Source organism: Microtus pennsylvanicus, chromosome 16 (genome assembly GCF_037038515.1).
Source record: "Microtus pennsylvanicus isolate mMicPen1 chromosome 16, mMicPen1.hap1, whole genome shotgun sequence".
NCBI classification, from domain to species: Eukaryota; Metazoa; Chordata; class Mammalia; order Rodentia; family Cricetidae; genus Microtus; species Microtus pennsylvanicus.
The window spans coordinates 29939297-29962692 of NC_134594.1; the positions used below are offsets into that span (position 1 = coordinate 29939297).

Genomic DNA, 23396 nt, shown 5'->3' on the forward strand with positions numbered 1-23396 from the left:
TCTGTAAAGTAGATCGCCATGCTGTTAAAACAGTGCTGAAGTGTCTGGAGAGGCGGCTCAATGATTAAGAGCACTTGCTGTCTTCCAGAGAACCTTGGTTTGATTCCCAGAACCCACATGGCAGCCCAGGTCTATAACTCCAGTTCCAGGGATCTGTTACCATCTTAGGGCCTCCATAGGTTCTGCACTGATATGGGGCACAGACATATATTCAGACAAAATACCCATACACATAAGATAGAAATAAATAAAATCTCAAAAATTTAAATAAAATGATGCTATAATTAGTAGCCTTGTAAATGTGGTATTCTGTGAGTGTGTGCATGAGAGACAAATTCTCAGATATAAGATTGCCACTTCAAAGAGTGAGTAAATTAAAAAACTAGGTGGAGAGTTTGAATGAAAAATGTTACTATTTTATAGTTTGAATTTGTATTTTTATTAAATATTGATTTTCTTTTCCCATAACTTCTGTTTTGGGGGTTTTGTGTTTTAATTTGTTTTGCTTGGGGAACAAAATCTCACTGTGTGGACCAGACAGGCCTTTTTAAATATTGTGTAAGCTGTCAGTGTGAATTTTTCTGTTCTTCTATTGGGCTCAGAGTCCTTCATATTTCTAAAGTACTCTATATATATATAGAATGATAGAAGACATTTTCTATATTTTTCAGACTTAATTTTGTCTTTCTCATTTGTAAAAATAATCTGAATAAGTGTTTTTGAACTCACTATTACAAATTACATGATTAACTTTAGGCAAGGGGTCTAAGTTAGGAAAGGAACATTGCGTCTTTTAATTTTTTTAAATATAAGCAATTTACATAAAGACACATACGCATATAAGTAGAGAACTCATCAACAGTATCTTCTGTGACTGTTCTTAACAATATCTAAACTAGGACCCTGACTTGAGTGCATGAAACCCACATGTGTCCTTGCCTCCTTTGAAACAGTTACTGGCCAGGAATTTGACCTGAAGTTAGCAATGAATTTTCCAAAAGTTTTTGAGGGATTGGTGAACATGATTTTCATAGAAAATCAGTCTTTGCATAAATATTTACCTCAGTTTTTTTTCTTTTTTTTTCTTTTTTTTATTGAAAGAAAAAAAAAAGAAATTCCCGCCTCCTCCCAGCCTCCCATTTCCCTCCCCCTCCTCCCACTCTTCTCCTCCTCCCCCCACTCCTCTCCCCCTCCCTCTCCAGTCCGAAGAGCAGTCAGGGTTCCCTGCCCTGTGGAAAGTCCAAAGTCCTCCCCTCTCCATCCAGGTCTAGGAAGGTGAACATCCATACTGGCTAGGCTCCCACAAAGCCAGAACATGAAGTAGGATCAAAACCCAGTGCCATTGTCTTTGGCTTCTCATCAGCCCTCATTGTCCGCCATGTTCAAAGAGTCCAGTTTTATCCCATGCTTTTTCAGTCACAGTCCAGCTGGCCTTGGTGAGCTCCCAATAGATCAGCCTCACTGTCTTAGTGGGTGGGTGCACCCCTCGTGGTCCTGACTTCCTTGTTCATGTTCTCCCTCCTTCTGCTCTTCATTGGGACCTTGGGAGCTCAGTCCGGTGCTCCAGTGTGGGTCTCTGTCTCTATCTCCATCCATTGCCAGATGAAGGTTCTATGGTGATATGCAAGATATTCATCAGTATGGCTATAGGATAGGGTCATTTCAGGTTCCCTATCCTCAGCTGCCCAAGGAGCTAACTGGGGGCATCGCCCTGGGCACCTGGGAGCCCCTCTAGGTTCAAGTCTCTTGCCAACCCTAAGATGGCTCCATTAATTAAGTTATGTGATTCCCTGCTCCTCTATCCAACCTTCCTTTCTCCCAATCATCCCATTTCCCCAAGTTCCCCCCATTCTCCCCTTCTTACTTTTCTCTCCCCATCTCCCCTTACCCCCGTCCCACCCCACCCCCAAGTTCCCAATTTTTTGCCCGGCAATCTTGTCTATTTCCCATACCCAGGATAACAGCTATATGTTTTTCTTTGGGTTCACCTTCTTATTTAGCTTCTTTAGGATTACAGATTATAGACTCAATGACCATTATTTGTGGCTAGAAACCAATTATGAGTGAGTACATCCCATTGTTGCTCTTTTTGGGTCTGGGATACCTCACTCAGGATAGTGTTTTCTATTTCCATCCATTTGCATGCAAAATTCGAGAAGTCATTGTTTTTTACCGCTGAATAGTACTCTAATGTGTATATATTCCACACTTTCTTCATCCATTCTTCTATTGAAGGACATCTAGGTTGTTTCCAGGTTCTGGCTATAACAAATAATGCTGCTATGAACATAGTTGAACAAATGCTTTTGTCATATGATAGGGTATCTCTTGGGTATACTCCCAAGAGTGGTATTGCTGGGTCCAGGGGTAGGTTGATCCCGAATTTCCTGAGACACCGCCACACTGATTTCCAAAGTGGTTGCACAAGTTTGCATTCCCAACAGCAATGGATGAGTGTACCCCTTCCTCCACAGCCTCTCCAGCAAAGGCTATCATTGGTGTTTTTGATTTTAGCCATTCTGACAGGTGTAAGATGGTATCTCAAAGTTGTTTTGATTTGCATTTCCCTGATTGCTAAGGAGGTAGAGCATGATCTTAAGTGTCTTTTGGCCATTTGAAATTCTTCTGTTGAGAATTCTCTGTTCAGTTCCGTGCCCCATTTTTTAATTGGGTTAATTAGCATTTTGAAGTCCAGTTTCTTGAGTTCTTTATATATTTTGGAGATCAGACCTTTGTCTGTTGCAGGGTTGGTGACGATCTTCTCCTAGTCAGTGGGTTGCCTTTGTGTCTTAGCGACAGTGTCCTTTGCTTTACAGAAGCTTCTCAGTCTCAGGAGGTCCCATTTATTCAATGAGGTCCTTAATGTCTGTGCTGTTGGGGTTATACGTAGGAAGTGGTCTCCTGTGCCCATGTGTTGTAGAGTACTTCCCACTTTCTCTTCTGTCAGGTTCAGTGTGTTCAGATTGATATTGAGGTCTTTGATCCATTTGGACTTGAGTTTTATGCATGGTGATAGATATGGGTCTATTTTCATTCTTCTTCAGGTTGACATCCAGTTGTGCCAGCACCATTTGTTGAAGATGCTTTCTTTCTTCCATTGTATGCTTTTAGCTCCTTTATCAAAAATGAGGTGTACATAGGTTTGTGGGTTAAAATTCGGGTCTCCTATGCGATTCCATTGGTCAACTTCTCTGTTTTTATGCCAATACCATACTGTTTTCATTACTGTAGCTCTGTAATAGAGTTTGAAGTCAGGGATGGTAATGCCTCCAGAAGTTCCTTTATTGTATAAGATTGTTTTGGCTATCCTGGATTTTTTGTTTTTCCATATAAAGTTGATTATTGTCCTCTGAAGATCTGTGAAGAATTTTGATGGGACCTTGATGGGGATTGCATTGAATCTATAAATTGCCTTTGGTAGAATTGCCATTTTTACTATGTTGATCCTCCCAATCCAAGAGCAAGGGAGATCCTTCCATTTTCTGGTATCCTCTTCAATTTCTTTCTTTAATGCCTTAAAGTTCTTGTCAAATAGATCTTTCACTTCCTTGGTTAGAGTTACCCCAAGATATCTTATGCTGTTTGTGGCTATCATGAAAGGTGATGCTTCTCTGATTTCCCTCTCTGCTCCCATATCCTTTGTGTATAGGAGGGCGACTGATTTTTTGGAATTGATCTTGTATCCTGCCACATTACTGAAGGTGTTTATCAGATGTAGGAGTTCTTTGGTGGAGTTTTTGGAGTCTCTTATGTACACTATCATATCATCTGCAAATAACGAAAGTTTAACTTCTTCCTTTCCAATTCGAATCCCCTTGATCCCCTTATGTTGTCTTTTGCTATTGCTAACACTTCAAGCACTATATTGAAGAGGTATGGAGAAAGTTGGACAGCCCTGTCGTGTTCCTGATTTTAGTGGGATGGCTTTGAGTTTCTCTTCGTTTAATTTGATGTTAGCTGTCGGCTTGCTGTAAATAGCTTTTATTATATTTAGGTATGACCCTTGTATCCCTAATCTCTCCAAGACTTTTATCATAAAGGGATGTTGAATTTTGTTGAATGCTTTTTCAGCATCTAATGAAATGATCATGTGGTTTTTTCTTTCAGTTTATTTATATGATGGATTACATTGATAGATTTTCATATGTTGAACCAGCCCTGCGTCTCTGGGATGAAGCCTACTTGATCATAATGGATAATTTTTCTAATGTGTTCTTGGATTCGGTTTGCCAGTATTTTGTTGAGGATTTTTGCGTCGATGTTCATGAGCGAGATTGGCCTGTAATTCTCTTTCTTGGTTGAGATTTTGTGTGGTTTTGGTATCAGAGTAACTGTAGCCTCATAAAAGGAATTTGGAAATCACTCTTCTGTTTCTATATTGTGAAATACATTAAGGAGTATAGGTATTAGGTCTTCTTGGAAGTTCTGGTAGAATTCTGCATTGAAACCATCTGGTCCTGGGCTTTTTTTGGTAGGGAGGTTTTTGATAACAGCTTCTAATTCTTCGCGACTAACAGGTCTATTTAGATTGTTCTCCTGTTCCTGGTTTAACTTTGGTATAACCAAAGTTCTCTAAAAAAGTGTCCATTTCTTTTATATTTTCCAGTTTTGTGGCATACAGGCTTTTGTAGTAAGACCTAATGATTCTCTGAATTTCCTCTGTGTCTGTGGTTATGTCCCCCTTTTCATTTCTGATCTTATTAATTTGCATATTCTCTCTCTGCCGTTTGATTAGTTTGGATAGGGGTTTATCAATCTTGTTGATTTTTCTCCAGGAACCAGCTTTTTGTTTCATTGATTCTTTGGATTGTTTTTCTGTGTTTTTATTTTATTGATTTCAGCCCTCAGTTTGATTATTTCCAGTCTTCTACTCCTCCTAGGTGAGTCTGCTTCTTTTTTTTCTAGAGCTTTCAGGTGGGCTGTTAAGTCTCCAATGTGTGTTTCTCCGTTTTCTTTAAATGGGCACTTAGTGCTATGAGTTTTCCTCTTAGGACTGCTTTCATAGTGTCCCATAGGTTTAAGTATGTTGTTTCTTTATTTTCATTGAATTCAAGGAAGACTTTAATTTCTTTCTTTATTTCTTCTTTGATCCAGGTGTGGTTCAGTAGTTGACTGTTCAGTCCATGAGTTTGTAGGCTTTCTGGGGGTAGCATTGTTGTTGAATTCTAACTTTAATCCATGGTGATCTGATAAGACACAGGTGGTTATTAATATTTTTTTGTAACTGTGGAGGTTTGCTTTGTTACCGAGTAAGTGGTCAATTTTCGAGAAGGTTCCATGAGCTGCAGAGAAGAAGGTATATTCTTTCCTATTTGGGTGGAATGTTCTATAGATGTCTGTTAAGTCCATTTGATTCATTACCTCCATTAATTCTCTTATTTCTCTATTAGGTTTCTGTCTGATTGACCTGTCCATTGGTGAGAGAGGAGTGTTGAAGTCTCCTACTATTAGTGTGTGCAGTTTGATGGCTGCCTTAATTTTTAGTAATGTTAGCCGGGCGGTGGTGGCGCACGCCTTTAATCCCAGCACTTGGGAGGCAGAGGCAGAGGCAGAGGCAGGCGGATCTCTGTGAGTTCGAGACCAGCCTGGTCTACAAGAGCTAGTTCCAGGACAGGCTACAAAACCACAGAGAAACCCTTTCTCAAAAAACCAAAAAAAAAAAAAAATTTTTTTTTTAGTAATGTTTCTTTTACGTACATGGGTGCTTTTATATTAGGGGCATAGATATTCAGGATTGAGACTTCATCCTGATGAATTGTTCCTGTTATGAGTATAAAATGTCCCTCTCCATCTCTTCTGATTGATTTAAGTTTGAAGTCAACTTTGTTAGAAATTAGTATGGCCACACCTGCTTGTTTCTTAGGTCCATTTGCTTGATAAGCCTTTTCCCGGCCCTTTAGCTCTGAGTAGGTGCCTGTCTTTGTGGTTGAGGTGTGTTTCTTGTAAACAGCTGAATGTTGGATCCTATTTTCGTATCCAATCTCTTAGCCTGTGCCTTTTTATAGGTGAGTTGAGTCCATTGACATTAAGTGACATTAATGACCAGTGGTTGTTAACTCCAGTCACTTTTTTAGTAGTAGAGTTTGTGTGTTTCCCTTCTTTGAGTTGTGTTGGTGAAGGGTCTCTAGATGTCTGAGTTATTGTGGTCATTGTTGGACTCCTTGGTTAGTGATTTTCCTTTTATTACTTTCTGTAAGGCTGGATTTGTGGCTGCGTATTGTTTAAATTTGTTTTTATCCTGGAAAATTTTGTTTTCTCCATTTATAGTGAACGAAAGCTTGGCTGGGTATAGTAGTCTGGGCTTGCATCCATGGTCTCTTAGTTTCTGCAGAACATCTATCCAGGATCTTCTGGCTTTCATGGTTTCCATAGAGAAGTCAGGTGTAAGTCTGATAGGTTTACCTTTATGAGTAACTTGGCCCTTTTCCTTTGCAGCTCTTAATATTCTTTCTTTATTCTGTATGCTTTGTGTTTTGATTATTATATGGCGAGGGGATTTTTTTTTTTTTGATCCAGCCTATTCGGTGTTCTGTATGCTTCTTGAACCTTCATAGGTACATCTTTCTTTAGGTTGGGAAAGTTTTCTTCTATAATTTTATTAAATATATTTTCTGGACTGTTGAGCTGCACTTCTTCTCCTTCTTCTACTCCTATTATTCTTAGGTTTGGTCTTTTTATTGTGTCCCATATTTCCTGAATGTTTTGTGATGAGAGTTTGTTGGACTTGCTGTTTTCTTTGATCAGTGTGTTTATTTTCTCTGTTATCTTCAGAATCTGAGATTCTTTCTTCTATCTCTTGTATTCTGCTGGTTATGCTTGTTTCTGTGGTCTCTATGCGTTTACCTAGATTTTCCATGTCCAGCCAGCCCTCTGTTTGTGTTTTCTTCCTTGTCTCCAATTCAGTTTTCAAGTCTTGAACTGTTTCCATTATCTGTTTGATTGTTTTTCCTTGGTTTCCTAGGGTATCATTCACTGCCTTATTCAATTCTTCAAACTTTCTGTTATACTTCTCTTCCATTTCTATAAGGGCATTTTTTACATGTTGTTTAAGGACGTCAATCACTTTCATAAAGTCCATTTTTTCTACTTCTTCTTGATTAAGGTGTTCATGTCCTCCTGTTGTGAGGTTGCTGGGTTCTGGTGGTTTCATGTTGTTTTTCAGATTGTTGGGTGAATTCTTGCATTGGCACTTGCCCATCTCTTCCTCCAAATGCTCCCCTAAGGATCTTCTTTTACAAGATCAGGTCTCCTTGCCCACTGATGTACCTTCCCAGTGATGGCACTCTCCCGTGATGGCTCTTTAGGTGCCCCAGTGATGGCTCTCCTGGTGCTGAGATCAGTTCTCCCTGCTGGTTGGGTAGCTCATAAACAAAGCGCCTACCTTGCTTGCTGCAGGCAGGCTATTGAAACAAAGGAATTCCCGCCCACCGCGCTGCCCCCTGGATTCGATCCCAGAGCCCAGACAGGCTGAGTTGGGTGATGTTATGCGCCCAAAGACAGCAGGGAGGCAGAAGTGGGGAGGATTCTGGATGCACCCTGGGTGAGATAGGAAGAGAGAGGCAGTATGCAGGAGTATAGGCCCTGCAGGAAGAAGTTCCTTGTCCCGTGCTGCTGCCGCGGGTCAGCAGGTCAGAAACTCACTCACCCCAGAGATGGTTCTCCTGGTGCCCAGATCAGATCTCTGTACTGGTTGGGTAGCTCATAAACAAAGTGCCTACCTTGCTTGCTGCAGGCAGGCTATTGAAACAAAGGAATTCCCGCCCGCCCCGCTGCCCTCCGGATTCGATCCCAGCCTACCTCAGTTTTTCATAGTTCCTTGTGCACAGGTTTTTCCCCTTTGTTAATTCTAGTTATTTGAGAAAATAATAACACTTAAATCTTGTAATAGCTTTGTGTCTACTTGCTCAAGATAAATTATAGCTATAAACGTCACTTATTGTGATCCAGGCATGGGAGCACATGCTTGCAATCCCAAAATTTAATAAGACCAAGGGAAGAGGATCATAAGTTTGAAGTCAACCTGGGATGCAGAGTCAGACAGTCTCAAACCTCCTGCCCCATTCCTTACTTTACGTTACTACTAATAAAATTCTCCCTTGAGCATTTTTCCGTGAGTTTTTCTAATCATTGAGTTAAGTACATTAGTTGTTTTAGATTAGTAGAATTTATGTGCAGTTATATACAATTTTGAATGCTTAGTTTAATTTACTCCTCTTTGTGTGTGCACATATTTGTGTGTGTGTGTGTGTGTGTGTGTGTGTGTGTGTGTGTGTGTGTGTGTGTGTGTTCCTAGGAATAGAACTGAGGACTTCACATAGACTGGGCAAGCACTATAATCACTTATCCATATTTTCTTCTTAGCCTAGAAATTTAGATTTACATTTGCCTGGAGAATAGTTCTGCAGAATTTTATTTCTTTGGACTCCTTTCAGGGAAAATTAACTGGTAAACTGTATTTTAGGCCCCTGTAAGCTGGACATACAGTCTTCACCAAGGAAGAGCATACAGTTGGTTATCTGTCACCACATAGCCTTGAAAACATATCTCAAAGTAAAAACCATATGGACTTAGTAAGTTGCGCTTAGAGTATGTGTGTTGTGTATGTATGCATATATATATATATAACAAGTTCATTTTTAAAGGACCATAATTAAGTGGGGCATGGTAACTCATGCCTTTAATCCCAGCACTCAGGGCAGAGGCAGGCACATCTCGAGTTGAAGCCAAGCCTGGTCTACAGAGTGCATTCCAGGACAGCAAGTGCTACACAGAGAAACTATGTCTTGAAAAACAACAAAAATAAAATAAATTTCAAAAAAGCCATGAATTTTAAAAAGATCAAGGAGAAGTGGGGAATAAAAGAGGCTTGGGAGTGAGGAAATTAACTTTTTCGAATGATAGATTTTTTAAAAGTATATTTAACTGTCAGTCTTGCTAAACTGTAGGTTAATTAGATTTATTCTTTTGCAATCAGCAACTTAAAATTGTTTTTTCTGCATTTCTTAGAAAACAGGAAAAATGCTTTCTAGGCTTGAATTAATGTTTTAGTGATAATACTATTATTTTATCTCTTCTATTAAGAAATGGGAGGGATAAAAAATGGTATAAAGAAAGTAGATAATGTACTATAAGCAGCGTATGTCTTCTGAATGGTATAGGGCTTGGGTCCTAATAGGTAACTTTGTTCTATATGACTGATGAAAATCACTTTTACCTGATTTGCAGAAGAAAGCTTGGGCACAAAGAATCAGAATGACCAACTCAAAGTGATTAACTCTAATTACAGATTTGATTCTATAATTTAAAGAATTCCTTTACTGTATTTGTGACTGTGAGTGTGACTCCACAGAGAATTAGAAAGATTTTTACATAAAAGCAAGGTAATTTTTTTATGGTTTCCTATTTATAGATATATAGAATTTTAACATATTAACTCTGGCAGACTAGAACATTTTACTTAGCAAATAGGCAGACTATGCTGGCTGTCCAAAGATCACTAAGCAAATGCCCTTTCTAAGAAGTTCCTCCCTTGTTCTGAGAGCGGAACTGCTTCTGGGAATGTGCTAGATAAGAGAAATGACGTGCTGCAAACACAGTCTAATCTTTGGATCCACGCTCACAGTTTCACAGTTAACATTCGGTGGTTATTTCAAGCACTCTTAATATACACAGCTCAGGATTTATTAGGTCACTATAGATAGATGCTTTGTTTCACGGTCTTTCTCGCAGAAAGAAAAGTCATGTGTTTTGATGTTAAGTCTAGGTTTGACTTCTACCATTGTAAGTTACCTGGCCTTAGTTTTCTCATTTATAGAATGAGGGTGCTGTACAGACTTATTGATAAATATAGGCCTGCTACAGAATAAATTGTCAGGAACTATTCTTTCCTCTGTTTTATCATTTTGTTCACTGCACTTACATAGAAGAAAGACCAGAGACTGAATAATAAAACCATCCACTTGGAGTAATACATTTATTTGCACTGCTCTTCCACAGTTTTTGTTCTTATTTTAGACGTAACTATTCCATGCCAGTTTGCTTTATTATAGATAAAGCAAGTTACTTCTTGCGACATTTGAAAAAATGAAATCTTTGCTGATTGTCTTTTCAGTGAAGCTACATGTTCTTGGTTATGACCACTTGCTGAAGAATAAGGACACCTGGGAAGAAAAGCAGCCATTAGGAGTCGGGGGGGGGGGGGGGGGATTAGGATGGCATTAAAAGCCACACTACCTATTGTAACATAGTTACTTTTAAGTGGCTTCTGCTTTTTCTGTGACTAGAACTATAATTAGGGGTTTTTTTGTACGTTAAATTCAGGGCAAAGCATTTAGCTTGATAATTCTTATCTTTCCACAGTCCTATATTTTTGTTCATTGCTTCTGTGTCTAGAACTTTCAACTTGTTGATAAATGCTAATCAAGATTTTTTTTCCCCCGGAAAGACTTTGTTCATAATTGGAAATTACCCTTTGTATTTATTTTGCACTTCTAGTTTATAATAGTAACTTGGCTCTTCATTTTCTCCATATTTCTGGCAATAATTATGGGACTTGGTTTAACGGACTTAAGTTTGTGTGTGTGTGTGTGTGTGTGTGTGTGTGTGTGTGTGTGTGTGTGTGTGTGTGTATCGTGCACCACCCCCTAATCCAAAACACATGGTTTATTCTTACATTACATTTATTCAGACACTGCATTTAAGAGTATCTAGTTGTATAACAGGTAATTAAACTATATGAACAGATTGCAAAAGAAACATAATATTTCCTTGAGTAGCTTAAAATTTGAAACGTATTAAGCATCAAAATATGATATGGTAGATGTAGTAATAAAAGAAAACAAAGTATAAATCAACACTAGATGAAGAAAAGTTGAAGGGAGAAATAATTCTGCTTCATTTATCAGTTGTAAGTTTAAGGAAAGTGAATCTCTGGGCTGAACACCACAGAAAACATTACCTTTGGGAACTATACTGAGGACAACAGTATTAGTATCATTAAAAATCTGGCTATTTAAGTGGTGGTTCCCAAAACATACGTTTCTATCAGAATCACCCAGAGGGGTTATTAAGACATATTAACTGTCCTTGTTCTGGGAGTATCTAATTCTGGGGCAGCTCCAGATATATCCATTTCTAGCAAGTTCTCAGGTAGTTTTGCTGCATCTGGTTAAAAGGAACTTCACTTTTAAAACTAGTTTCTCTAAATTCAAAAAATTTTAATGGTTTCCTAATACCATTAGTTTTTGAAGTCAGATTACTTTCATTTTTAATGACTGTCAGAATGTATTTGAGCTCTTATGTATTAGGCATTGTTACTTCCTCAATAAGCTTAATCTAATAGAATCAACCATATTAATAGAATAGTAAAAATAATCACTACCTTGTATTGATCATTCATTGTGCTAGGAGCTATGCCAGGTAGCATTTAAACTCATTTACTCCTCAGAGGATTAGAACATACAATGCTTATTTGAGGTGAAAAAAAAATAAATAAGGTATAGAAACTAATTTCCCAGGATTCACAGTGAATATATTGAGGAGCTAGAATTTCCTGTATTGTTCTAGTACCTTCTACACTATCTAAAATTAAAAGTATGCATATTCCAGGACCAGAGTGGAGATAGAATAATTAACTTTACTCTAGGACAGCAAAAGACACCACAAAAGAGATGGCCCTGAGGGCCTTAAAGGACAAGTTTAAGCCATATTATTTCGAACTACAGATATCTCCATGTGGGGAAGCAGTTTCTGAAAAGCCAAGGAAACCTGGAAAAAAACAAAACAAAAAAACTAAAATGTTACAGATTACAAATATTACATAAGACCAAAATACATTTTTTAAAAAAAAGGATGAAAAACTGTCCATCAAAGGTCAAAGTCATGAAGAATAGCACCACTGAAGAGCAGGAGGCCAGCCCTGTCCACATAGTTTTAGGCCAGCCAGGGGACATTTTGATATATCCTGTATTTAAAAAAATAGAATTAGGGTTTTGATTGTGGGTTTGGGTTTTGTTTTGTTTTTTTACTTTCTCCTGTAATTCTCATCCACTGTAAGCCAGTGGGTCTCAAACAGGTCAGGCAACAGAGAATCAGCATTTTCTGGGCACTTGTTAGAAGTCCCAGTTAGAGCCCAGCAATCTGTTTTTACTAGTCCTCCAGATGACTGTGCGTACTAGCTTGAGAATACTATAATTGGTGGTGAATTTTTGAATATTACTGAAATAGTGGTGATTGTGTCTATGACTTATCTATTAGAGTACTATGCACAACAGAATTGAAATGTTAATACCTGAGAGAATACTTTTCCTCAACATGATCCTTCTATTGCTTGAAAATCCATTATCTTCTGTTTCTGCAGAGCTCAGAGTCCAGACAGGGGTTTGTTAAGTCAGCATTCAAGGTGCAGCGTTCTCAGTAGTCCTTAACTATAGTAATAACTTGGAAACTTATTGACTGATTTTAATTAACAAGAAAAGGAAGTAAAAAAACTCTGTAATTTTAAAACTGTCAATGTATAAAACTGGTATTATAGTTAACGCTTTAAAGTACTTTATTTAAACCATGTATATCAAAGGAATAGAATGTATTCACACCATGACATGACTGAAAGTAACTCCTTCTTGGTAGAAGTAATATTTGTTTGTGATAACGTTTTTTTATTTTTATTTTACACTAAAGCCTATAGATTATATATATACCTATATGTGTGTGTATATATATGTATATGTGTGTATATATTATATATACCTCTGTGTGTGTGTGTACATACATACAGTTGGTCGGTAATTTAGTTACACATAATCTTACTTTGTATATATCTCCCCAGGAACTGAAACCCCAGTTTATAGACAGTTTTGAGGTCTCAAGTCTACAGAGCCCTTTCATCTTAGCAGCAGCAAATAGTTAAATAGAACACCATGACCAACATTGTTAGTGCTCAGTTCACATTGAGCATTTTCTGTACAGTGGTTGCAAGTCAGTGCAACTTAGACACTGACCCCATTCATTTTACAGGTGTGGGAACATTGAGTGAGCGAGCGAGCGAGTGAGTGAGTGAGCGAGCGAGTAGCAGAACCTGGCACGATAGCCCAGACCTATGTGGATTATAATCTAAAAGACACAACACCATGGAAAAGAGTGTTTTCTGATCTTCAACCTGGCATAATACTAACAGCCCATACCACTCAAAGTAAAGTAGTCTTCACTTACTATAAATACCAAAATCTTGGGTATAATATACTCTGCAAATAGTACTTAGTAATGTTTTATTCATAAATTATTTTTAAAGACCTTTTTAGTGTTGATTCAAGGAAAAACCAGACTTTTTTTTTACTAGTTTAAAACGAAAACTTTCTGTCTTTCAAAAATCTGTTAAAATAAAAACAAGAGTATATAGATTCTTGCTACTTTTACTACTTAAAAAATTGATGAATATAAACCATAAAGAACAACTATTTAATCTTTTGTGTCATTATATAAATGCCAGGTAGTATTTGAACTTGTGGTGAATACTTAGTAGTTAGACAACTTTGAATTATTCTCAGGAAAAACATATGCCTTCAGTAACCTATAATCAAAGTATATACATAGGTTTACCAGAATGTTGATTTCCATTTTAACCAGCCCTTCTAAAATCCTCTGAATTCTTTTTAGAAGCCCTCCTACACTCTTAAAAACCAGGTGTTAAAATATAAAATTAATAGAAAAAAATTCTTCATCTGAATTTTAATGTCTTAAGACCAGCAAAGAGAAAACTCGTAATTAACATTGAGAGTTTTAAAGTGTCAGATGTATACCATAAACAAATGATAAATGTTTTTAAAAGTCAGCCATGTACCAAACCCTCACGTAGAAAAGTTAAACCCCTGAGTACTGAACTGCAAGAAAAGACTTGATAAGTTATTTTTCAATTATTACATTTGGTATTGGGTAAAACACAAATGTCTTTTGTGTTATTTTAAGAGTTTGAAGGATGGTTAAATATTTTAGGGTAATTTAATGAAATATTCTAATTTCTTCCAGTGCGTCTGGGGGCGGTGTTGTAGCCATTGACAACAAAATAGAACAAGCAATGGTAAGTAGGTTCACAGCTCTCCTCTCACTTCACGGTTGCGCAGACTGACTGTTCGGAGTGTCTCAGGTCCAGATAACAGAAACTTATTTTCTTTAAGCCAAAAATTACCTTCTTGAAAGCAAGATTTAGAAGTTGCTAGAACATTGAAAATTTCTAGTTCGCATGTACTGATTGAGTAAATAGTTCTTATATCTGATCACATCATATGTTCTGTGTCACTGTGGAACAGGAGCATACATAATTGAGTACAGTATGTGTTCATCTGAAAAGCATCAGCCTTTGGCCCATTTAAAGTGGGGGCTCTATGGCACTTCCGTCTCTATAATATAGCCCTGTGGCTAGTTTATTAGCAAGCAGCTTTCCAGGAATAGTACTCCTCTGTTGTCTCTATCCAGCATCTTAAAATGCTCGTTCTAAACTCTAGGAGGAAGGAGCACTTCCTATACTAGTTGGGAAAGAGACTTCTACCCCATCTTCCCTAGGCCCAGTCAGGATATAGCAGAAACATTAAAAGCATGAGGAGGAATGTGCTTTTAAAAAACAAAATGTATAAAGCACTTAGTGTTTGTAAGGCACCCAGACAATCTAGAACTAAGTAGCTTCTTGTTTCTCGTAACTCTTTTGACATTCCTAATTTTTTTCCCACAGGATCTGGTGAAAAGCCATTTGATGTATGCAGTAAGAGAAGAAGTGGAAGTTCTAAAGGAGCAAATAAAAGAATTAGTGGAAAGAAACTCTTTACTTGAACGAGAAAATGCACTGTTAAAATCTCTTTCAAACAATGATCAGTTGTCCCAACTCCCAGCCCAACAGGCCAATCCTGGTAGCACTTCTCAACAGCAAGCAATGATAGCACAGCCTCCTCAGCCAACGCAACCTCCACAGCAGCCGAATGTCTCCTCAGCATAAAGCTTTCTTAAGCCTCATTAAGGAAAAACTGAAAGCAATCTTTCCTTGTGTGCCACTGGTGTTCTTTCCACTTTATAGGAAGCAAGTAGCCATTGCTTCGGCTGTGTGCTTGGCCTTTTCAGTATTAGACAATCGTTCTACAGGAGCTTTCCCTCTCTGAGATGTCATGCAGCACTGTTGATGTCCACTTCTGTGTCATCAGGACATGAGGAGAATAGTAGATGGGGTTTATTAAAGCAAGCAGAGTCTGCAATCTACATGTGCGCATGAGTGGGATCTTTAGAAGTTTCGGTGGCTCTCCCATGTTCCTTATCACCCGTGGGTTTACCGTGAGCCTTCCTGTCACATTATAAATAACAGTTCATCTAAAGAGCCACTTTTCTTTCAATATCAGTAACATTTGCCTACGTAAGTTTTCATTTATTTTATGTTTTATTTATTACAGGGCTGCTATTTTCATAATGTACATGAACAATGTCACAGAACTTTTTTAATTTTTTGGATAATTATAAGTATCAGTAAAGGAATTGAAAGACAGGATTACATTTAATAAAATGTTTAGGCAATAATTGAACAAAAGAATCCTGGCACATTTCTAACACTAATGGCAATTTACCGTTGGTATTTATTTTCAATAGTGAAGATCCAGCTTGAATGTAAATTTTGTATAGTGTAAGTATGAAAAACACAGTGCACCTGTACAGGTAGTCACCAGTTATTGTGATATAATAAATAATTGGGCTATTTTCATGAAGAAAACTTTGTTCATTTGTTTCTACTTTCTAATAGAAATTGCCATGATTCCTCTGCTTTTCAACATTTCGTATGACTTTTTTTTTTTTTTGGGTGGGAATAAAAAAGCTGTGAAATTGTTCAACCTACTTTGTAACCAAAGAAGCAAAGCTGTGTAATGGAGTTTTGTTTTGTTTTATAATGCACATTCTTTATGTATTTTTATTTAGTGTTTTCTTGGTCACAATTTTCTTTGCTGTCTAGCATGATCTGCATGGCCTGTAATCTTTGAACCACTTTCGTACCTCATGTTTTATCCAGCACTCTTATTGTACTGTGTACTAGTCTGTGAACAATGTCAAATAAAAAGAGCGAACAGGTCGTATGGTGGAGCTGAGCTAGCGTACAATGCACCAGTTGTACAAAAACAAAAATGAAGTGAGCCATCTTTTGTTCATTTAAAATGGTGTTTTGAATTTCATATGCAGAAAACGTTTTGTTACATTGCAGATTTTAATGTATTTAATAAATGCAACATGCAGATTAAGTGCAGTGTATACTGAGTATTTAAATTAAAATGTACATTTCATAAATACAGTTTCAAGAGAAAGCATCATTTTGTGTATACTAACACATTAAGTGTATGTCAGAAATTGATGTAAAAATATATATTTTAACACATTTTCTGAAATTAAACTGCAGTTTTGTTCAAATATTTGGCTCTATATGTGTTCAGAATTTGACTAGATTTGTATTTTCACAGTTTAAAATAATTCCTTAAATGAAAACCCATGATGTTATTAATGACAATGATAGTTCTTAAATTTTCAAAGTAAAATAATTTAAAGAACACAAGAATGGTGAGCAATATTTGTACTCAATATTCATATTATGTTAACAATATAAATAGGAAATCCTCGTCTACCAAAACTTTTACTTGAATTCAGAAAGGTGCCTGTAGAAATTAACATGTCCTGTATGGGTAGCCCACTAATTCAGTCTTAATGAGAAACAGTAGTTAGGTCTCCATGTTAGAAGAGGTTAAATGTTCTTTATCTATTTGAGTCATTCTAGCCTCAAATGAAAGTCATAAAATCGAAACACATGAAATTACCAAATACTTTATATTCTAGTGCTATGGGAAATAATGCTCAGTAAGCAAATTTTTCATGTTAATTAGTAACATTAGAAATACTTGAGAGAAAGAACTAGATAAGTATGTAGACTTGAGTATGTACTAACAGAGTGAGATTCTAATCGAGCCACCATGGGCACGATAGGGTGTGAACCTGCTGTTGGAATGTGAGCCCTAAGATTACCTTGGTGCCCTTCCAGTGCTAACAGTGAGGTACCTCATACAAAGAAGAGCTAGAAAAGGTTGCAGGAAGAGACAGATAAATGGCAGACTGCTGCCTAAGAATGCACAAGATCTCTGATGCCTAGCACAGAAAAAGGAAGAAATTTAGTGTGATTTTTGTGAAGCTAAGAAGTGAGTTTTTATTCTAGGGATAGAAAAGCATTTTATAAACAAAATGTGATAGTAGTCACCAAGGAAATGACTAATATTTTATGGTTTAAAATGGCAACAACAGTTGCCAGTACTCCTATTCTTTAAGGGGGGTGGGGAGGAGTCTTAGAAAATAGTTAACAAAAAACAAAATTGGTTCCAAAAGGCTTAATCTCTAGTAAACTAAGAAATGTAATCAGTTGTGTCATCTTTTAAATAGCAGGAGTTAATGTAGTTTGTAAGGTGGGCTTTCCTGTGTCCTCCAGGATGAAATTTGGCAATGTCTTTTAAGAGCGTTAATATAATATGAATAAGCTAGCTCAGTGGCATGATGCTTAACTCAAGGTGCAGTGTCCAAAAAACGCAAGTGTGTGCCTGTCCTGTGTGTTCACTCCTTCCCTTAGACCTCAAAAGTTTTATTGATCACCTACTCTGCCCCCTACTTAAGATTGTCAGTGAAGTTTACATCTAAATCTGTTCCCATTTCCATGAGGCACATTGAACTCCAGAGTCAGGAACAAAAGGTGGGCAGGGTATTGCACTTTTGTTAGGAAATAACTGAATTTGAATTTCTCCCTAATTGGTTTGTTTAGGATCTTCATTTAGAGCTCTGTTGGGGTTAGAGTCTCCAAATACATAGAATATCAGCTAGTTGAAATTCCAGTGTAGGGGCAAGTCTTAGAGGAATATCATCCACCTTTAGCTTTCCCAGTCTCAGCCCACAGAACAGGTGCTACTACAGAAACTGGATGTTGGCTTAGTTTTCTGATACGACGGTGCGTGTACAATTGGAACCTAACTTTGCACAAAGAAAATTATTTTTAAGTAGTCTTGATGTAACCTTAAAATGCATCCAACCAAACAAAAATATGTGAAGAGTTGGAGAACTAAAGCACTCGGCTTTCTTAACTGTTAGATGAAGCTGTTTGGCCCTGGTAACAGGTCCTTTATGATAGATACGTTTAAATTCTCTTCAGAGATTTCTGTTAAAGGGAAAAACCCTGTCCTCAGAATTCACAACTGAGACTACACAAACCAACCAATACAATGATTCGAGAAATACAGTCAAGGATGGATTGCTTTGCTCAGGGCTTTCCTGAAATGTGGCACCTGAGTCTTGAAGGTCCCAAGAGCCAAGAGGGGCATTCCAAACGCAAGAAAAGCCTGCAGAAAGCTCCGAGAACATAAACAGGGCTCCTAAAAAGCACAGGATTTATGGGAGAGACAAATAATTGCCCCGTCGATGTTGGTAGTTTGAAACTGCTGACAAGCACGGCTGCTTGGATGGTGGCTAGTGGGGTGTGCTCAGTTCAGTCCAGTGGTAGAGTGGCTGATGGGAACTGGAGACAGATAGTTGAGAAAAAAATGACCCGGAAAATGAGAGCATTCCGTGGGCAGTTATCCGACGTTTATTGAAGCTGAAAATTCCTCTACCCCTTTCCTATGAATATTCCACTCCCAGTATCGGCACTTTGTTCTCTTTTGTTTCTTTGAGGAAGCAACACCTCAGCCAATACTTGAAAGTTTGTCAGTCTTATGTCCAGGAGCCATGCATCTCTGCAAAACTAACAATGTCTTTGCTTCCCGTTGAAGGAATTGTGAGAATTTGACAGAAAAGTGAGGCAGACAGGAATTTGGTCACTCTGTGCCTCTGTAAATTCAGCCCAGTGGTAAACAATTAAATACTCCGGTGAGTGGGATCACCATAATTCTCCAGCCTCTTGCTCCCTGAAGAGGTAGTGTGAGTTCTGACTCTGGTGCAGGTACAGACACGTAAGGATAGGTTTTCCTTAGCTTTGCCTTTCATGCTCTACATAGGTCAGGCCCACAGCCTTCTCCCCCACACCCGGTTTTCCCGCCCCCTGCTGTAAGCCCCCTAGTAATTCATGTTTCTGTTTTCTAATGCTAATCACTTCTGGTGTTTACTTGCACCAGTTGGCAAGCTGACATTCCAAGGTACCTCTCTGTCTTGTATTCCCATACCAGGTTACGAATTTCTCCATCTAAATCTCTTCCAATGCACCTCTTCGCTGGTTAAGTGAAGGATGATACAAGTGTGCCCTTTGTGGGCTATCATTGGTCGGCCATGTTCAAATGTAGAAATTGCTTTTAAAAAATACTATAGAAAGCAATGTAAAGTTCACAGACCTGTACTTTTTCTTTCCTCTGTTTTATTGTCACAAAAAAAAAAAAACGGCTGTCTTTTAGAATTGGTGATTGGTGATGGCAAGGTAAGCTGTTATTTCTCATTGGCACAGTCCACTTGGACACTGAATCTGTTCAACATGATTGGATAGTGGGTGAGCTTTAGTTTTCTTATCAGGGGAACTGATAAAGTAGGCAGTTTGCATGTTTTCTGACCGCCTAGTGTCCTGGATCCAGAGTCCCTGTGTTTACTGACCAGGACCTGCCCACAGAAGCCATAATGTTCCTCTGAAAGAAGGAAGGAAAGGAGGTGTGCTAACTTTAGAAAAATGATTGAAGTTTAAGACGAGCCAAATGACCCCCTTCAGCTTCTCCATAATGAAAGTTGAGGTCACTTGTAGTTCCGACTGTTTGCATGCTTTCATTATTTCCGTAAAACAATTGCAAAGTGCTCTTGCCCACCACAATCCAAAACGTCTTCCAGATCAGTTTCTACTCTTGCTTCACTAGCAATCCATGCTTCTAGAGCTAAATAAACCTGAAGAAGACAGCAGACAAGGGAGCATCTCCCACACATGGCATATATGATATTAGGCCGGCGTCTAGTTCTAGCTCACTGAGAAAGAAAATTTGCAAATCTCTTGATAAGATAAGCATACATACATTTGTCTTACATAAACAAATATACACACCGAAGTTTGGGGGAATAATGTGGGCTTTATTTTTACTTTTATTTCATAGAAACGTTGGAAAGCAATTTGGTTCTATCTCAACTTAGGTGCTTAACCCTATACTCAATGTTGGAGAACAGAAAGCTGTTTAGGGGATGATCTGTGCCCCCCAAGAACTCATCACCCAATGAGAAAGTAGAAGCTGAGATACCATGTTGCTTTTCCAGAATAAATACAGTTTATAGACCTTGTGTCCTTTGTTAGCTGAAAGGCTCTGTAAATCAGTAATTTGCTGTGTCGTGTGAAACCCTTTGCCATTGCCAGGAGATTCTAAGTCACCAAAAAGCTTTAGCAAAAAAAAATAATAATAATAATCCTGGAAGACGAGACCAGCAAAAGACTTTGCACACCTATACTGAGCCTGGGAGTCACCCCTAAAAAGAAACTCATCTGAGAGAGAAGTTTACATGTTTTCAATGCAGACAATGAGCCTAATTTAACCTAATGGCTGGAATTTACAAGTTATGAATTATATTGTCTCTTGTCTCATAAGTAACATGCATTTTTTTTGGCTGTCTTAACCAGCTGTCATCCAGTGAGTGAAGTTAATAACTCAGGTACCCGATACCAAAAATAAATCTCTAATAGAACAGAGAATTCAGAGATTAAATACAAGGCTGTCTGTTAGGTAAATGGTAAGTCTTACATTTCAGATGGGGGGGGCAAGGATGGCTCAGCGGACAGGTAGTATGGAGACTGTAACCTTTGAGAAAGAAGGCAAGCTCAGCTCTCTCACATAAAGTAAAAACGCCAGCTACATTAGAAGTGAGTCTTCTGCTTTGTGAAACTCCAAGGCTTGCTAATGCACGAAAGCAAAGTTTTAAGTCACGAAGAGCTGCTCAGCCTTGGCAAAGCAACGTGCACGTGAAACACACTATCTCAGATCCGTTTGGTGAACATTAGACACATAAGGGTTAAGAGCTGGCACATGAGGAAAAACGGGACTCTGGCATCATTCGAGTTTGCACAGCCACTTTGAAAGGCAGGTGGGTAATTGAAGTTTTAAATGCCCTGTGACCCAATGGTTCCATTTTTTAAAAAAATATCTGCCCTACAAAACACACCTGTGTTCACAAGGCAGCTTGTTAAAGAGTGTACGATTGGAAAAAATCAAAATCCACCAACATAATGCAATATGCTCGATGCTCTAAAATACTAGGTATCGTGACAAAGAGTGAAGAAATAGCAATGTGTGCCGACAGTAGATGTCTAGGATGCAATGTTAAATTTGTTAAAAGTTTGGGGGGGGGGGAATAAATGTAATACACATGATACTGTTGATGGTTTTTTTAAAAAAAAACATGCCATACACAATACTGTATAGTGTACTTCTGCAAATACCTTTCTGTGTACAATATAAATAAAGAGAAGGTTTGGAAGGGTACTAACCAAGCTGTTTACAGTAGTTTGGTGGCGTGCGTTAGCTTAAGCTGTAATAGTTGATGTTTCCGAATCTGCATTCATGTACTGTTTGTGTAATGACAAATTAATAAATTAGAAATAAAATGAAATAGAAAGTGTTTCCTTCTTCTCTACTGCTATCAGCTAATAGCTCCCCCAATGTCCTGGATCTCAGCTTCAGCCTGCCTTCTTTAACTGCTGACCCGGGAACGGTTTCCACCACCGCCGCAGCCCCCTCAGCCCCACCCCCACCCAACCCACACACAATGCTTGTATATCCTCCTCTCCTCTGGATTATTCTGGGAATATATAGTAAATGATAAATAATAAGTAACTGCTCCCTGAACATAGTCTGTTCCTCCCCCCGTCTCCCCCAAGCTGCCTCCTTCGCCTTCCCTGCCCTCCTGAGCTGTCCTGGCTGTGCTGTCTGACCTTGGCTCCTCAGCACACTGGAGCTGTCCTTATCCAGGCCACCAGTGCCCCTGTGATGCTAAGTCAACTCCAGCCTTCTTAATGGAGAGCTCTGCCTATTTGCTTCTTATCGTTTAATTGATACGGGATATCATTTTCTGTCTTATACTTTGAATTTTCCTCACTTGTTAGGTCCTCTTTATTTTTAGGAGTGTCTATTTTAAAGCAGATAGCTGGTTTTTGTTTTTGTTTTTTTTAATGGTCTTAACTCAATTTGTCTTTTAACAAGTAAATTTAATCCATCCCCAAGTATCATCATTGTTGGCGTGTCTGGAGGATTTTTCCCATCTAATTTCGTGTTTTCTCTATGTAACACTTTGAGACCTTCCTCATTTTCTCCACTCTTGGCCTATTCAACTGATAGTTTTTATTAACTGCTTACCCCTTTTGTTGCTAGAAAGTTATACACCCCCTGCTCACCACCCTAGTGGTCATTTTACTGTTTTCTTCATCACTAATTTGTGGAGATCCCTAACTATATGCAGAAGAAGTAGTCTAGAAAATGCCCATGTAGCCACCACCCAGTTTAAACTGTATCTGCTCATGACCAATCCTATATCTACCAATGTTTCTATTGCTTCTTCTATGATCCTCTGGATTGTTTTGAAGAGAGCCTAAGATGCCCTAGGCTTCACATTTCCTTCAGATGGGGATTCTTATTGTAACCATACTGTTGCACCACCTCAAAATAAGCAATCCATTTGTCTCACAGGAAATCTAGTCCATGTTCACATTTCCCTGCTTGTCATATTTTCTTTTATAGTTTTTTTTAATATGGATCAAAGGAAGGAGTGACTCACATTGTAAGTGGTTGGCATGCCTCTAAATTCCTTCATCAGAAGGGTCCTTGTTTTTGCTCCGACCCCCCGAAATTCTCTAATAATCTGTGTTATTTTTCTGCAGCTCTTCCTGGAGCTTGACTTTCCCTGGTAGCATTTTTGTAGTCCTCTGTCCCCTGTGTTTCTTTTTTTTTTTTTTTTTTTTTTTTGGTTTTTCGAGACAGGGTTTCTCTGTGGTTTTGGAGCCTGTCCTGGAACTAGCTCTTGTAGACCAGGCTGGTCTCGAACTCACAGAGATCCGCCTGCCTCTGCCTCCCAAGTGCTGGGATTAAAGGCGTGCGCCACCACCGCCCGGCTCCCCTGTATTTCTAAATCAGATCTTAAATTCTAAATATTCACATTCATATTTTGTCAGAATTGGTTCAAATATGATGTTTGTTGTATGCTTATGCCTAATGGCCTCCACTCTGTGCTATTGGCATCGCCGAGAGTCCCTGTGCCCGTGAGTTCTGTTACACTTTCTCTCACACTAGTGGGACACTCCTGTAAAGAGAAACTTGTCCTTATCAACTGGCCAGTCACCCTGGTATATAGTCATCAGAAAAAGGCAGGGACTTTATTCCTTCCTTTTACTTCCAGTTTCAAAA

At 38.4% G+C, this 23396-nt stretch overlaps 1 protein-coding gene across 2 annotated transcripts in view; it reads left to right on the forward strand.

The window, feature by feature from the left end:
• The window catches only part of Tsc22d2 (TSC22 domain family member 2), a 52942-nt gene extending 36634 nt beyond the window's left edge, over window positions 1-16308 (forward strand). For both annotated transcript variants that reach the window (XM_075951045.1, XM_075951044.1), the window contains 2 exons: window positions 14023-14074; window positions 14723-16308. In XM_075951045.1, the coding sequence (XP_075807160.1) occupies window positions 14023-14074; window positions 14723-14983 (313 nt within the window). In that variant the 3' untranslated portion in view covers window positions 14984-16308. The remainder of the gene's footprint in view (window positions 1-14022; window positions 14075-14722) is intronic.
• Window positions 16309-23396: the final 7088 nt, after the last annotated feature.